This window comes from Microcaecilia unicolor, chromosome 11 (genome assembly GCF_901765095.1).
Source record: "Microcaecilia unicolor chromosome 11, aMicUni1.1, whole genome shotgun sequence".
Lineage (NCBI taxonomy): Eukaryota > Metazoa > Chordata > Amphibia > Gymnophiona > Siphonopidae > Microcaecilia > Microcaecilia unicolor.
In genome coordinates, this window is record NC_044041.1 from 105,102,492 (window position 1) to 105,120,100 (window position 17,609).

The following is a 17,609-nucleotide window of genomic DNA, read 5'->3' on the forward strand; positions in this document are numbered from 1 at the left end:
TTGCAGGATAAGCCAGATCCCCCCGCATCGGCGGGTGTGGTGTCCCTCCCCCGCTCCGCGGGGATGAGCTGGACGGATTCCCCTCCCCCACTTGTGTGGGGATGAGCTGGGTTAATTCCCCTCCCCCGTTTCGGCGGTGGTGAGCTGGGCAGAGTGTCCCTTCGTGGGTGTAATTCTCTAAGTGCTGAGTCCTGCGGATGGAGCTTTGATATCGACATACTGAGGAGTTTCCGGCAGCACATGACCACATATAGGGAGGCAAAAGTTTGCTCTCTATCTCCACCTGCTGGTAGATGGACACAACCCACCAGTCTATGGATTGATCAGCTATGATTAATGGAAAGAAAATTATCAGGTATGATTATACATAATTTTACCTTTCGGCTTTGCTTTCAGGGCGGTCGCCGCCTGAAGCGTTTAAAGCGCACTCTATGAGGGCAATGTTCTCTTTGTGGGCTGAAAAGGGTGTTTTTTTTCTCTTCAGGAGATCTGTCGTGCAGCTACCTGGGCTTCTCAGTTCTCTTTCGTGCGGCATTACAAGCTGGATGTGGCAGGATGCGCATTTTGGAGTGCGAGTGCTTGCTCGCGGAGTTGCCTGTTCCCACCCTACTTAGGGAGTGCTTTGGTACATCCCATCAGTTAATGGATTCATCTGCTGTTGATGACAAGGAAGGGAAAATTAGGTTCTTACCTTGATAATTTTTTTTCCTTTAGTCACAGCAGATGAATCCATGATCCCGCCCTGACTGACTTTAGTTTTTGTACAGATGTTGCATAGAGACATTGTGCCTCATCAGGAGTACTTGAAGACAAGCTGTCAGAGTTTCTACATGCTGTTTTTATTGCGGGAGGTTGATAACGTCCCTCCTTTGGTTATTGCCCCGGTTCAAGGGCGTTTGTTCTCTATGAGGAAAGTTTGTTATATTGCCTTTTTTATTCACTCTCCTTTGGAAATTTCATATACTGAAGGCAGAGGGGGTTGGGTGTCCTAGAACACCATTGTGCTTTCAGTGTTCTCTATCTCCACCTGCTGGTAGGTGGATACAACCCATCAGTTAATGGATTCATCTGCTGTGACTAAAGGAAAGAAAATTATCAAGGTAAGAACCTAATTTTCCCATGGCTCCAGTGATGACATCCCCCTGGCAGTCTCTGCTTTCTGTTGCTGCTTATCCCTTGGTTTTTATCATTTCCCTTTGTATTTACAAATCTCTTGCACTTTGGCAAGAAATACAAAGAACTATATAATTGTTAAAGGGCTAGTAGAAAATTCAGTTCCTTAAACGGAGCAGTATGGATTAGTTTGTAGCTTGAGACATTCTGTTAAGACATATACTCTTTTTTTTGAATTGGATGTTGGATTGTCTGTCTTCACTATACATTTGATAATGACTTGTCCTGAATAATTTGTTCAGATATCAAGTTAATAGATGTCATAACAGAAGTAATTTCTAAAACATGGTGTGATCATAGTGAGTACAGTATGTAAATTGTGTCTTCTTAAATGTCACTGCCACAAAACCTTAAACAAAAAACACACACACACCAAAAAAAAAAAACCTAAACAAAATAGGAAGCAGGTAATGACTAGCCACATGGTATATGAATTAGTTTAATATTGGGTTGTATTTAAACTGATTTAATAGGGATGATATAGCAGTTTTTGATACCTTTATTACTTTCAGCTTGATTACAAGGTTACTTGGAAGAAGCTGAAGGAAGTATTCAGCATGGCTGGTGCTGTGGTGCGAGCTGACATACTAGAAGACAAAGAAGGGAAAAGCCGTGGTATTGGCACGGTTACCTTTGAACAAGCCATCGAAGCTGTGCAAGCTATATGTATCCTTCCAGCTTTGTGTAGTGTTCTTATATAGTGAAATGACATTGTAATAGAACTTTTGATTTTGTAATTGTTTAAGAAAAAATTCAGTTTACATGCTAAATATTGGATATTGCTGCTATTTATGAGCCTGTTATAAAGAGCTTTCAGCGCGGTTCAGCTCGTTGCATCTACACATATTGAAGTCAATAGTCTTTGTGTTTGTCTGGGATGCCTTAGTGAATCAAGGATTTTTATAAATGTTAATTGTTCCTTTGCATTCCTCCAGACTGGTCCAGATGCTTGGTTTTAATGCACTCCTACCAGCAGATGAAGACTGAACTACTGATTTCAGAGTTAATCTTTTTATCATGTAAACTGCTTACATATTTTCATTTATTCATAGTTTATCAAGCATAAACTGAACCTATAACTGTCCTGTGCAATTTACAGCCGTCCAGTATTTCTTAGACTGCAGGGTAAGCCTGTGCAGTCCAGTTAGGCAGGGTAGGCCAGACAATGCGGGGTCAAGTTGGGTCCTCATAGGTACTTAGGCTTCCAGATTACAGGGCGGGGGGGGGGGGGGGGGGGGGGGGGGGGAGGAGGAAAAGACCAATTTGAACACTATCTTAAGGCAAGGGGCCTTGTGGCCTGTCTTGTATCTTGGGATTTTACACCCAGATGGCCTGGTTCTCCTCCTTCATTCATGATCACCCCTTGTTTGGGGCTTATCTAGATGAGTAGAGCTGTGCCTTCTGTTCTCCACCCCATAACCGGGGGTTGGTAAGTGGTAACTTAGATTGTCAATTTTGTGACAACTGGAGGCAAAAAACAAAGCTAGAGGGAGCAAGGTTTTGAAAAATGGAAATAAAAGTAGAACGAAAAGACAAGGAAAGCATTTTGTTTGTGAACCCATAACCCTGTTTCCTTGTCACTTGCAGCAGATGAATCCAGGAACTAGTGGGTTAAGTCCGCCTACCAGCAGGTGGAGATAAGAGATAAACAAACTAAAGGCAGTGATGCCAGATGGCCAGCTCATTCCTCAGTATGTCTCTATCTCAGCAGGTGGTGGACGGCTTTTTCTCCAGCTCCTGGGCCCAAGGCCTCGGAGGGTGCTCCTGGGCCGGTGGCCAGTTTGAGCCAGGGGGTGGCGGATTGGTGGTGTTCCGTTTGGCAGCATATGCAGTTGCTGGGTCCCTGCTGCACCTCAAACTCCGTCTGAACAGGCTTTTGCTGTTCCTTTCCTTCCCTGTTTTTCTGCCTCCTCACTGGAAAAACAAAAAAAGAGAACCATAGAATTTGTTTAAAAGAGAAACAGAGAAGCACAGGGAAGTGTGTCTTTGCTGAGAGCAGGTTTGTGTTACTGCTGTCTGAGTCCTGTTTTCTGTTGCCTGCTTGTCTGAGCCTGCCTCAAAGTGGAGGCGGAGAGTTTTTTTTCTTTTGGCTCAGCTGTCAGTTCTTGCGCTTTCCCGGTCCGGGGTAAGTCCTGTGGGTTCCTGTGGGGTGGGCGATGGCAGCGGAGACAGTAAAACGCTGTACCCGATGCGGGAAACTGTGGTGGGCCTTTGCAGCACGGGGTACGCTGATTTGGCGAGACTCGATGGACCGATGGCTCTCCCCCCCACCCCCGAGTTCCTGCAGGATTCCTGTGGGGACAGAAGCAGTTCCTGTGGGATTCCCATGGAAGTGGAAGCTGCACCTGCGACAGCCGCTCATCTACCGATTACCAAGTTCTTTGAATACTGTCTCCTCCCCCTCTTCCTCCTTGCTTTAACAGCACAAATGCGGAATTCAAAAAGGCATGGGATGAACACAGAGGATCTCTAATTTGAAAATGGAAGTTATTAAAAAACCTAACCTTAAATGGCTGCATGTGTGTGGATGTGTCAAGTGACACTTAGATGGTGACTCTGGCTGTGATGACCTAGGGCCGATACAGGGCAGACTTGTATGGTCTGTGTCTCATATATGGCATTCTGGTTTAGGATGGGCTGGAAAGGGCTTAGACAGCAACTTCAGTGACTAGAACATGAGGACAGTGCTGGACTGACTTTTACGGTATGTGTCTCACAAATGAGAAGATGAATAGACTGGAGTGGGCTTTGACGGCAACTCCAGCATTTGGAACATAAGGATAGAGACGGATAGACTTCTATGGTCTATGTCCCAGAAACAACAAAGAATGGCCATGATCAAGTATATAATATCACACTCATTGATTTAATCATGAATGAGTGTGACTATTTGGCAGACTGGATGGACCGTTCAGGTCTTTATTTGCTGTCACTTACTATATTACTATTAATCCTCTTTGCTCCCAGGCTGATGCACAGACCTCAGCTCTGACCCAGGCATGAGCATCATATGTCACCTGACCTACTGGTGCGTGCATGTGGCGACCTCTCAGCACACACGTACCATTAAATTCTTGCAGGGATGGGTGGGGATGGGTTAAATTCTTGCAGGGATGGTTTGGGATAAGATAAATTCCAGTGGGGATGGGTAATATTCCAGTGGGGATGGGTAAGATTCCAGCAGGGATGGGTAAGATTTTTGTTCACATGCAACTCTCTAGTCGGGGGGGGGGGGGGGGGGGGGTGCCATCAGGCACTGTGGGCGGTGGTGCAGGTGCCATGGCTGCGACCTCCTCCGTTGCAGGGAAGGGTTTTTTGTCAGAGTTTATTTTGCTACTCCCATCAGGCATTTTTGTTGAAAAGGGCCTTGCCCCCCCACCCCCTGCGCGGCTCTGACAGCTTCGACCTTTGATCCTCGCAGGGGGTCTGGGGGGGTAACCAAGAGATTTTGGGGTTTTCCACAGAGGATTTCTCCTCCCTATATAAAAGCCCATCTCCTCTCAGCCCTCTTTTCCAAGCTGAAGAGCCTTAACCTCTTTAGTCTTTCCTCATATGAGAGGTGTTCATCTCCTTTATCATTTTGGTCGCTTTTCTTGGAATCATTTCCTAATTCCGCTATCTCTCCTTTGAGATGCAGTGACCAGAAATGAACGCAGTGCTCAAGGTGAGGCCGCACGTTGAAGCAATAGAGGCGTTATTACAGTTTAAGCTACAAACCATATTCTGGATTAGTGCGGATTACAATATATGAAAAGAGACTAGGTCAATCCTAGGAAGCAGCAATATTTTGAATAGACATTATAGTACCTTGTATGTTAACTAACCCTAAATGTAGCATCAAAATGAACTGATACCCAGTATACCAAAATGAGAGTCGTCATATTCCTCCACAGGACATTTGTGGAATGGCATTTGGATAGTCTTGAATTCCTTTGCAGAGCAAGATCAGTAGATGTTCAGGTGCATCAAGATTTGGCATATGGTGAGATTGTTTTAAGATCAGGGTTAGCTAGTTCCCACCCATAAAAGTTATTGCTTTGGTACTTACTAAACATCGCTGTAGGCCAGTCCAGATGCTTCAGATAAGTTAAGGCTTTCTCAGTGACCCTCCAGACCGGTCAAGATGCTTGGGTTATGCACTCCTACCAGCAGAGGGAGACTGAGAAACACTGAACACTGCATATGTAACCTGTTCAGAACCCGAACTAGCCATCTCAGTCTCCAGCAGAGGGTAGATGTGCAGCCTGTGCAGTCTGTCTAGTCTGGTAGGCCCCTGGGGGTTTGCCTTTGGTTGTAAGAGAAATGTAAAAAAAACCAACAAACTAGAATCCTGTACTGGTTTTCTGTGTGCTTCGGGGGTGCGGGTCCAGTGGGGCTCGCATTTTTCCCTTTTGGGGTGTCACACCTTGTTGGCCGGGTCCCTCCCCCTGTGCTGCTCTCTTCAATTTAGACAGCCTTGTGCCTCGGCTCCTGAGTCAGGGCGGGAGCCTTGAGTGCCTCTTCATTCAGCAGCAACCAGGCTCCAGTGTGCTTGTTTCTTTTAAAAAAAAAAAAAAAAAGCGAAACAGTTTGTTCCGGCTGCAGTGCTTTCTTTGCTGTGGTGTTTGGAGGAGCAGGTGACTTTTGTTAGGAGAGTGTTCGCTGGGGCTGTTAGTTAGGACTCGGGATTGGTCCTTGTCTTGCTCCCTCCTGCCACACTAATGTCTGCAGCCAAGCGCCTTCACTGTCGTGCGTGTTCGCGTAGAGGTGCTGGGAACTCTCTGTCGGCTCTGCGGGGAGCCTAAACAGGAGCTAATTGCGGAGGTTCCTTCAGCGTCTACTTTGGGTGCTGGAGGACCCGCGGAGGTGAGCTCTCTGCTGGGCTTGTCAAAGGCGGTTCCATCGTTGGTGGGAACTGCCGCCATTTTGAATTCTTGCTGCCCAGCTGAAGCGTTGTCTTTTGGGCAGGTGCCTCTTTTTCCGAGTCAGTCTTCAGGTCAGGAGAATGCAGGGGGAGGAGTGGGTTTTCCCCCTGAATTTGTGTTGACTTTATATCAGGCATGAAAGTCGGGGTCTTCGCAGCTGGACCCTCCGGGGGGGGGGGGTCTGTCCAGTAGTGTCTAAAAGGCTTCGGATGGACTGGGTAGATGAGGGAGTGTTTTTCTTTCCAAGCGCTTCGTACAGTGTCCTCAGTGAGCTTGGGGAGGATGATCCTTTGGACTCTGCTGCAGACCAGGACAGCACAGTTCCAGGTGAGGATCCTTTGGTGGTCCACATCTTTCATAGGGAGGAGCTTTCGGAGCTTATTGATCAGATGGTCTCTACTCTCAAGTTTGAGCCGGCCGAAGCTCCCGCAGGGGAGTTAAAGCAGGTTAACCCTTTAGTTAAGGGCATTAGACGTATGGCACGGTCCTTTCCTATGAATAAGGATATCAGAGAGATGGTTTCCCAGGAGTGGGCTTCCCCTGACTCTCCTTGTAAGGTGGCTTGGGCAATTGCTAGGCTCTGTCCTTTAATCCAGGAGGATAGGGATTCTCTCAAGGCTCCCACAGTGGACGCGGTGGTCACGGCGGTCACTAAGGCTGCTGCTATTTCCGTAGATGGTGGAGCCTCTCTCCGTGATCCCCAGGATAGAAAGTTGGAGGCATTTCTAAAGTGTAGTTTTGATTTATCGGCGCTGGCATTGCAGACACCAGTGTGTGGGGATTGGTGGCTCGAGCGTGTTTTCATTGGGCCGAGAAGCTTCTGGATGACTCGGTAGTGGACAAGGCTTCTTGGATTCAGGATTTAGCTAAGTTGGAGATGGGCTGTTCCTTTTTATTGGATGCTGTCTACGATTTTCTGCGGGCTTCATCTAAGAATATGGCCCTAGTTGTGGCAGCACGGCAGGCACTTTGGTTACGAGGTTGAGTTGCAGATGCGGTCTCCAAGTCTAAGTTGTGTTCGCTTCCCTTTAAAGGTTCTATGCTTTTTGGCGAGGATTTGGATAAATTGGTTCGCGGTCTTGGGGATGCAAAGGCTCTTCTGCTTCCGGAGTTTCGTAGCAAAGCAGGTGTGAGAGGAGCTTAGGCGCGTGGCCATTTTCAGGAACCCCGTTGGTACAGACTGAGTAGATCCAGCGGTGCTCATAGAGGTAGTTTTTTTTCAGCGCACTCAGTCCTTTTGAGGGGGTCGCCGTGGAGGGTGTGATTCCTCCTCGGGGGTACAGGTTTGGTGCGCAACCCTCAATGAAGGTGCGGGGGTCCAGCCTCTGGTACATGTAGGCGCTCGACTGGGACAGTTTTTTACCAGAGGTGGGCCCAGATCACGTCAGACCAGTGGGTTCTCGAAGTGGTGCGCTGGAGTTTGAGTGCCTGCTTCCCGTTTTTTTTTCCTGGAGTCCTCGTGTCGTTCCTGTCTCAAGGTGGTGGCGGTTCGGAACACTTTGAGGCGTCTCGTGGACCTGGGGGTGTTGGTTCCCGTCCCCGGTCGATGGGGAACAGGTTGTTATTCAATCTATTTTGTAGTGCCCAAAAAGGAGGGTTCCTTTCGGCCCATTTTAGACCTCAAGAGGGTCAATGCGACTCTAAAGGTTCCCTCATTTTGAGAGTTCCTCACTTCGTTGGATTTGACAGAAGCTTATCTGCACATTCCTATCCGAGCAGATCATCAACACTTTCTTTGGTTTGTCGTCTTAGGGAAGCATTTTCAGTTCTGTGCGCTGCCTTTCGGCCTTGCGACGGCTCCCCGTACTTTTTCCAAGGTTATGGTGGTAGTAGCTGCAGCGTTGCGGAAGCAGGGTATCTTAGTGCATCCCTACCTCGACGATTGGTTGATTCGGGGACGGAGAGCAAATCTGCAACCGCTCTAGTGGTGAGTTTTTTGGAGTCTCTTGGTTGGGTAGTGAATTCGGTCAAGAGTTTTCTGATTCCGTCGCAGTCTCTGGAATAGCAGGGGCAGATTTGACACCTTTCGCAGAGGGAGCCGTCGGCCCGTGCCTGTCTTCAGGTGCTGGGATTGATGGCAGCGTCTATAGAGGTAGTTCCTTGGGCCAGAGCACACATGCGGCAATTGCAGTTGGCTCTTCTAAGTTGATGGTCTCCGCAAACGCAGGAGTTGGAGGTTCGGTTGCCTCTGACGGAAGCCTCCCGTCACAGCCTGCAGTGATGGCTCCACAATCCAAATCTGGAGAAAGGCATGCCTCTGGATTCCCCAGCATGGATAGTTCTCACCACGGATGCCAGTCTAATAGGATTGGGGGCTCATTGCCTTGGTCAGGTGGCCCAGGGCAGGTGGTCTCTGGAGGAGGCACGGTGGTCCATAAATCATCTGGAAACGCGGGCAATCCATCTGGCGCTTCAGTCCTTTCGGGACATTCTCGTCGGCAGGGCAGTCAGAGTGCTCTCCGACAATGCCACGGCCGTAGCGTATGTCAATCGGCAAGGAGGTTCGAAGAGCCGGGCAGTAGCTGAGGAGGCAGTGGGCTTGCTCCGCTGGGCAGAACTTCATCTTCAAGATCTTACGGCGGGGCATGTGGCCGTAGTGGACAATGTGGACGCGGATTTTCTGAGCATACTCTGGATTCCGGGGAGTGGTCCCTTCATCGGTCGGTCTTCTCTCGCATAGTTCGGGAATGGGGACTTCCAGTGTTGGATCTCATGGCGACGTCAGACAATGCGCAAGTTCCACGGTTCTTCAGTCGCAGGAGAGATCCTCGGGCAGAAGGGATCTATGCGTTGATTTTGTCGTGGCCACAAGAGTTGCTTTATGTGTTTCCCCCGTGGCCGTTGGTTGGGTGGTCCAGCGCATCAAACGTCACGTGGGTCTGGTGATTCTGGTGGTTCCAAATTGGCCACGTCGTCCGTGGTATGGCGATCTGGTGCGGATGGCGGTGGCAGATCCACTACCGTTGCAGGAGACGGTTTTGTTGTGTCAGGGTCCGATTGTAATGCCAGACCCCTCTCTGTTCTCGCTTACGGCTTGGCACTTGAAAGGAATAGATTGAAGAAGAAAGGGTTTTCTTCCAGGGTTATTGCTACGGTCTCATAAGAGGTCCACTTCTCTTCTCTAGCATATGTCCGTGTCTGGAGGATATTTGAGCACTGGTGCCAAGATCTGGCATTGTTGTCTTTTTGCGCTTTGATCGCAGAGGTTTTGCAATTTTTGCAGGATGATCTAGACAGGGGTCTTTCCTTGTCTACCTTCAAGGTGCAGGTGGCTGCGTTGTCTTGCTACCGAGGTTTGATTCGAGGGAAGTCTTTAGCTTCTGCACCTGATGTGAGTCGTTTTCTGCGGGGAGTAAAATTGATTCGTCCACTGCGGTGTCCCTTGGTTGCTCCGTGGGATTTGAATCTTGTTCTGGATACGCTAGTGCGGGCTCCTTTTGAGCCTTTGGAAACATGCACTTGTAAGGATCTTACCTTAAAAACGGTATTTTTGGTGGCCATTAGTTCGGCATGGAGGATTTCAGAGCTTCACGCTTTGTCCTGTAGGGCTCCTTTTCTGTCGTTTTCCAAAGAAAAAGTTTCATTAAAGCCAGTTCCTTCCTTTTTGCCTAAGGTGATTTCCGTTTTTCATGTGAATCAGGCGATTTCCCTGCCAGTGCTGGGGGAGAAGTCAGATGATTCAGAGCAGCGTCGTCTAAGTTAGATGTTCAACGGGTCTTACGTCTCTACTTAAAAAGGACACAGGATTTTCGTACCTTGGATCGGCTGTTCTGTATGGTGGACCTAAGAGGAGTGCGGCTGCTGCCAAAGCGATTATAGCCAGGTGGCTGAAGGAGGCAATTGCTTCAGCCTATTTGGTCAAGGGTCGTGAGGTGCCTTTGGCTCTTAAAGCTCATTCCACAAGAGGGGTGGCTTCTTCCTGGGCGGAGAGTAGTTTTCTTTCTCCGCAGGATATTTGTAAGGCGGCGGTTTGGTCCTCTCTACATTCTTTTGTGAAGCATTATAGGATTGATGTTCAAGCGAGGGAGGAAGCGAGCTTTGGGGCAGCAGTTCTGACCTCTAGCTTTCGAGGTTCCTGTCCTTAGATGTTTTCAGCTTTGGTACTTCCCAAGTGTCTTGAGCAGTCTGGAGGGTCGCTGAGGAAGGTGAAATTAGGCCTTACCTGCTAATTTTCTTTCCTCTAGACCCTCCAGACCGGTCAGGAACCTGCCCTGCATTTATATAGGATTCAGAGATATTCGGGTTGTGTTTTATTCTTTTGAGCCTATTTTTGCTCTGGCTGATAATTGTTGGTCAAGTTTATCCAGGCTGGGGTTGTCAGGTGAAGTTTCTGGCACTAGTCTGGTGCAGGTTTTGGATGCTGATTATGTCCAGCCTGTGGAAGCACTACTTTCTTGTTTTGAGTTTCCATGTACAGGGTTCTGTGGGGTTCTGTGAGGTTGTTTGATTATTTCTTTGCTTTGTTGACGATATACTGGCTAGTTGGGGTTCTGCGCAGGTTACATATGCAGTGTTCAAAGTTCAGTGTTTCTCAGTCTCCCTCTGCTGGTAGGTGCATAACCCAAGCGTCTTGACTGGTCTGGAGGGTCTAGAGGAAAGGTAAGGAAAGCAGGTAAGGCCTAATTTCACCTTATCTTCTAATTTTCTTTCCTTAGTCTTTCCAGACCAGGCCAAAATCCACCCTAATTGGAGTTTCTAGAAATGAAGACTTGTTCAGAAGCTGGGAGATGCAATAGACCATTATTAAATTGACTTGGGAAAATCCACTGCTTATTTCTGGGATAAGCAGCATAAAATGTATTGGAAATAGAATGTTTGGTCTGTCCCAGTGTGGCAATGCTTATGTACTTATGTAGTGCAGTGGCCTGAGAACAAGGGGTGCCGGGTTTGATTCCCACTGCAGCTCCTTGTTGACTCTGGGCAAGTCACTTAACCTTTCATTAACTCAAGTACTACAAAAAAAAAAATGTAAACGGCTTTGATTCTAACCACAGAAAGGTGCTATTGAATCCCATCTCCTTCCCCCTTTCCCATACTTCAGAGATATTGTGCCTTCAAGGAAATTGAAATCTAAGGTTCATGTTTATTAGTTGTCTGTTGCTGCTGTTTCTTAATTCTGGGGCAGTTGTGGAAGGCAGTGCTGTGCCCTAAAGTTGCCTTTAGTTTAGCAATCGTGGCTGGCTGTAGACTGCACACGAGACATTTATAGGTTTATGTTGAAGTCAGTAGTTCAGTCTCCGTCTGATGGTAGGAATGCGTAAACCCAAGTGTCTGAACCAATCTGGAGAGACTAAAGGAAAGAATCAGGTAAGCCCTAATTTCTCATTTATCTTGAATTTTTCATTCTGCAGTGTGTTCGATTCCTTAAAAGATACTGGGCCTGGTATTCAGCAGTGGTGATCGATGCTGACTGCTTCCAGCATTATACTCAAACTCAGTGCTGGGCCATGTTTGGGCTCCAGCATTAAATTTCCAGGTATAAGGAGCCGATGATAATGTAATCAGTTAAGTGCAATAACTGGCTATGAAGTACCCCAATGGTTTGCAATTGGCACTGAGCGACCTGCCTGTAGAGACTGACCCCTCAGCTGTCAGGATTTTTTTTATAAGAAAGAGTTGCTCTTATTGTCCGCTCCCTTCAGGTCCTTAATAGTGCAGTGGACATATCCCTTATGCTGGCCTCTGCGAACCTTAAGTTGGTGAGGACCAGGCGCCCAGCTAGGAGTTTCCTGGTACATGTGGCTATCAAGGAATTCATTGTGGCACAGTGGGTCATGCCAGTTGCGGGGCTCAGGGTGGTGAAGGCCATGGCGCACCCATATTGTTGCCCCAGACCTACTTGGAGAAGTTGCAGCTCCTGCGGGTGGATATCCTGGTGACTGTGGTCACCAAGAAGATGACGCTGGTGGTGGGGGGCCGCATTTATATATTCAGTTTATTTAAACATTTCTATACTGCACAGTCCCAACAGTTCTCAGCAATTGAAGTGTACATACAGATGGAAACTTCAACTCTTTCGCTTCAGGCCGCCATCTGCAGTTCCTGTGCAGCGAGAGCTTGTATCTCCTGGGCGCAGCAAGTGGTGGACTTGGCTTCCAGGGAGGAGCAGTTAGGGACGTATTTCCTGTCCCGGGAATCTGGCTTGGCCTATTTGGCGGATGTGCTATATGACCTCATGCTTTCATCTGCTAAGCAGATTGCGTTGGCAGTAACAACCCAGCGGTTGTTGTGGCTTTGGCATTGGGTGGCTTACCAAGTTCCCCTTCCAAGACCATTTGTTTGGGGAAAACCTGGAGAAGCTGGTTAAGGATTTAGGTAATTCCAAGACACAGTGATTGCCAGAGGAAACTGGCCTTGAGAGCAGGGGTGGCGCAGGCTCGCTTTAAGGAGGTCAGGAAGTATCAGCTGGGCTGGGGGACTCTGGCTTTGGCTCCCTCGGAGGCCTTTCAGTGGCCCTGGTTTCAGTAGCACTCCTCCTTTAATGGTGACAAGCGTGGTTCGTGGATCGGATCCCGGTTTGCCCCTCTGGTGCGGACTGGCCAATGATTGGGTGCTGGGCCTCAGTGTGATTTCTCTTTCAGCCCTTGAGATGGGTGGTCAACATTCTTGAGCCTTCTGGTTCCAGACTGTTTGGGGGTTTGCTTTGATAAAGCCCAAGGGAAAGCTTTTTTTTTTTTTTCTCTCTCTCTCTCTCCTGGACCTCAGGTGGGATAAGCTTCAATCTTGGATTTGCCTCTTGTTGAGGGATCCGAAGCCATGTATGTGGTGGTATGATCAGATTCTTGTATCCATGAAAATGATTAGGTAAGGCATAATTTATCCTTAGGGTACTCTTGCAATCAACCTCTTCGCCTCAGTACATGTCCCACCTTCTGCTCCAGAAGACTGGTGAAGAACAGGCTTTCTCATGATGCCTTCAACATTCCATAGAAAATTGAATTCGTATAAGCATTTCCACAAATACCTCTGTGAAGTCATTCAGAAAAATTGTGCACATGTTGCACTAGTTAGCCCTCTTCTGGCCACATCTGCTCTGGTTCTCTATCAGAAGACCAACCTCTCCATTTAGGGTTAGAATCCCTCTGTTCTGACTCAACAGAGGGGACAACTTCATCCCAGTATGCAATACTGGTTTCCTAACAGCTTGAATCTTGAAAACCGATTAGCTCGTACCTTAGCAATATCAGAATATTTGTTTTAGGGTTTTCAGGCCTCTAGGAAGCTGGCTAAAAGGAAATCATGCAGTTTGGAATGGAAGCTATTTCTCTCTGTTATCGGTCTCAGGACCCTGCTGCCTGCTCCATTCTTTTCTGTTGAATTATTACACCCTTTCAAATTGAATTTGAAGATGGATAATACGTTAATGTTTGTCAGCAATTGCAGTTTACAGTGAATCTTTGGAGGGAAGACTGATTTCCCTGCCTTTTCCTTGGTAAATAAGGGGACTCAAAGCCACCCATAAAATCCCAACCCCACATTGCACCTAAACATAGTTCTCCCACTACTAACGTATACCCCTTTTGAATTGCTTGCTGAAGCCTCACTTCTGCATCTATCCTGGAAAGTTTTACTTTTGATATCACCACTGCCAGACAAGTGAATTGTAGGCCTTTCCAACGTAGTTGTATTCATCCTGCTTTTCTACCAAATGTAATTTGAATTCCACCTTGGGGAATCGCCTTACTAGTATTTTTTTTTTTCCTTCCAAAGCCCCATTCCAACACTTCAGAATCTACACTGCATATGCTGTACTTCAGATGGGCCTTAATTTACTATTTAAAAGCAATTCTGATCATAAAAAAGGACTAACAGTTCTGTGACTCAAATAGATCAGCTTGTACAGTCTGTGAAAAATTTTGGCCAAACATAGGTCATTGACTACTTTCAAAATCTACCATGGTGGCTAGAATCAAAGATACTCCCATAATAGACATTTCCTCAGCGACCCTCCAGACCGGTCAAGACGCGTGGGTTATGCTCGCCTACCAGCAGAGGGAGACTGAGAACACTAACTTCAACTATGTACATATAACCTGTGCCCATCCCACAAAAGCCAGTATTTTCTCAGTCTCAGCAGAGGGTAGACAGGCAGCCTGTGCAGCTTGTCCGGTCTGGTAGGAGTCAGGATCAGTTGAGAGTTTTAGGCTGGTCTATTGGTCGTTCCTGAGAGCATCCCTGTGCCTGGACTACTCTGTGTGCTGGGGGTTGGTGGTGCTGGTGGGGCCTGCCATTGTCCCCCTTGGGGTGTCACACCCGGGTGGCCGGGTCCCTCCCCCGAGCTAGCTCTCCAGTTTGGGCAGCTTTGTGCCTCGGCTGCAGTTTTTATATTGCAGCCTTGAGTGCCAGGGATTTAATAGCAGCAGGGCTCAAATTGTGCTGCAATAAAGTTTGAAAAGAAAAAAAAAAAAAAAGACCCAGACGGTGTGGAGAGCTGTGCAGCTACACTCCGGAGTGCTGGAGCTGGGCAGCCGTTTGAAGTGAGCTGTGAGTGGCTTCTTTGGGGTGAGTTCCCTTTTCTTTTACCTTTGGGGAGGTTTTTGGCGCGCAGATGTCCACGAAGCCGCTTCGCTGTCGTTTTTGCGCGCGTCGGGGGGTCGATGCGATTGGCGGTTCCTGCCGCTTTTGCGGGGAACCGAAGACTCAGTCCTCCGCTCCGCCGGTGTTAGCGGCGGAGCTTCCCGCGCCAGCCTTGCAGGAGGTTGCAGGGGCTTCGGCTAGCGGTTAAGCGGCGGTCCCGGTTTTGGCGGGAACCGCCGCCATCTTGGATTCGGGCCCGAGAATTCCGGATTTAGTTAGCGGACCTCAGGGCAGCCCGGTGGTTGGGGCTTCTGGAGGGGACGTTTCGGGAAGGATGGGTTTCCCTCCGGAATTTGTTTGGTCCTTATTTCAGGCCTGGCAGGCGGGACCGTCGCGCACGGAGCCCCTTAGTCTGGGGGCGGGCTTGAGCGCTAAGAGGCCACGTGTTGAGTGGGCTGAGGGACTGTTTTTCTCCTCCAGAGTCAGAGGGCGACTTTAGTCCCCTGGAGGAGGAGGAGGAGGGGTCCTTGTCCGGGCCAGATAAAGAGACAGTGCCCGGGGAGGATCCGTCAGTGGTCCACATTTTTCACAGGGAGGAATTGGCGGATCTTATTGAGCAGGTGTCTGCTATGCTCAAATTTGACCCGGCAGTAGATCCGGCTCCCTCTGAAAAGCAGGACCCGCTGGTTAAGGGGATCCGAAGGGTCTCTCGGACTTTTCCTATGAATGCGGACCTTAGAGAGATGGTAACACAGGAATGGCTCTCCTGGAGGCGCCGTGTAAGGTGGCACGGGCCATGGGTAAGCTCTATCCCCTTCCGCAGGAAGATAGAGATTCTTTAAAGCCTCCGACTGTGGATGCCGTAGTGACGGCGGTGACTAAGGCTACTGCAATTCCTGTAGATGGAGGGGCTGCCTTGCGGGACCCTCAGGACAGGAAATTGGAGACATTTCTGAAGCGCAGTTTTGATTTATCGGCGCTGGCTTTGCAGGCTTCAGTTTGTGGAGGTCTGGTGGCTCGAGCATGTTTCCGCTGGGCTGAGCGGCTGTTAGATGCTCCGCAGGTTGATAGAGCCGCCTTAGTGCAGGATTTGGCAAAGTTGGAGATGGGCTCGTCCTTCTTGGCAGATGCGCTATATGATTTATTGCGTGCATCGGCGAAGAACATGACCCTCGCAGTGGCGGCTCGAAGGGCCCTGTGGTTGCGGGGCTGGCTGGCAGATGCCACGTCCAAGGCAAAGTTGTGTTCGCTTCCCTTTAAGGGCGCTTTGCTTTTTGGAGACGAATTGGATAAGTTGGTTAGGGGTCTTGGTGATACTAAGATCCCGCGGCTTCCAGAGCTTCGGCCTAAGGCGTCTAGGGGCTCTGCGGTGTGAGGCCGTTTTCAGGAAGCTAGACGGTATCGGCTGGTAGGTCCTCGGGGGGGGGGGGGGGGGGGTTCCGGGGTCGTTATTTTCAGAGAACCCAGCCCTTTCGTGGGGGCCGCCGGGGGGGGGGGGCCCAGCTACCTCTTCGGGAGCGGCCAGCACGTCCCGTGTGTCGCAATGATGGTTTGGGGGTCCAGCCTCTGGTTCGTGTGGGGGCTTGCTTACGCTTGTTTTACCAAAGGTGGGCCCAAATCACGTCAGACCAGTGGGTGCTGCAGATAGTACGAGACGGGTACGCGCTGGAGTTCAACGGTCCTCTGTCCGATTTCTTTCTCGTCTCTCCCTGTCATTCAAGGCGCAAGGCAAGGGCAGTGCGAGACACGCTGTCACGTCTGGTAGATTTAGGCGCTGTGGTGCCTGTTCCGCCAGAAGAACGAGGTACCGGTTGTTACTCCATTTACTTTGTGGTGCCAAAGAAAGAGGATTCTTTTCGGCCCATTTTAGACCTCAAGAGGGTCAATGCGGCTCTAAAGATTCCTTCCTTTCAGATGGAAACGTTGCGCTCGGTCATTGTAGCGGTTCAGGAAGGGGAATTTCTGACTTCATTGGATTTGACAGAAGCTTATTTACACATCCCCATTCTAGAGGCGCACCAGCGTTTTCTTCGTTTTGTGGTGTTAGGGAGTCACTTTCAGTTTTGTGCGCTCCCGTTTGGCCTGGCTACAGCTCCTCGCACTTTCTCCAAGGTGATGGTGGTCGTGGCAGCGGCTCTACGGTTGCAGGGCATTTTGGTGCATCCGTATCTCGACGACTGGTTAATTCGAGCCAAAACTCAGGCGGAGAGCGAGGAGGCTACCTCCCAGGTGGTGACCTTTTTGCAGTCGCTGGGTTGGGTTGTCAATCTGGCCAAGAGTCACCTAGTTCCGTCACAGTCTCTAGAATATCTGGGAGCTCGGTTCGACACGGAGCGAGGTCGGGTGTTTTTGACGGCTCCTCGCATTTCCAAACTGCAGCTTCAGATACGTCCGCTCTGAGCTCAGAGGGCGCCTGCGGCACGGGAGTATCTTCAGGTGTTAGGTCTGATGGCTGCGTCTATAGACGTAGTTCCTCTATAGGGCCCACATGAGACAGTTGCAGAGTTCGTTGTTGACTCGTTGGTCCCCTCAGTCCCAGGAGTTGGAGGAGCGGTTAGCGCTGCCGGAGAGGGTTCGGCGCAGCCTCCGCTGGTGGCTTCACTCTCCGAATCTAGCGGTTATGCCGCTAGAGGTGCCGAATTGGGTGGTACTGACCACGGATGCGAGTCTGTTAGGCTGGGGGGCGCATTGTCTAGGGCAGGTGGCCCAAGGGCGATGGACGTCGGAAGAGGCGTCGTGGTCCATCAACTGCCTGGAGACTCGAGCAATTCGGTTGGCTCTTCGGTCCTTCCAGAGTCTGCTAGAGGGCAAGGCGGTCAGAGTTCTTTCCGACAATGCCACGGCCGTCGCTTATGTGAATCGGCAGGGGGGGACGAAGAGCCCAGGATTAGCTGTAGAGGCAGCGGAGTTGTTGGGGTGGGCAGAGGCTCATCTTCAGGCTCTTTCGGCAGGCCACGTGGCAGGAGTGGACAATGTGGACGCGGATTATCTGAGCAGGCACATGTTGGATCCCGG

The 17,609-nt window shown here is 49.4% G+C and overlaps 1 protein-coding gene across 4 annotated transcripts in view; it reads left to right on the forward strand.

Moving 5' to 3' along the window:
• HNRNPM (heterogeneous nuclear ribonucleoprotein M) overlaps positions 1-17,609 on the forward strand; it is a 170,041-nt gene that overhangs the window by 92,523 nt on the left and 59,909 nt on the right. For all 4 annotated transcript variants that reach the window (XM_030217975.1, XM_030217973.1, XM_030217974.1 and 1 more), the window contains one exon: positions 1,686-1,839. In XM_030217975.1, coding sequence (XP_030073835.1) covers positions 1,686-1,839 — 154 coding nt within the window. The remainder of the gene's footprint in view (positions 1-1,685; positions 1,840-17,609) is intronic.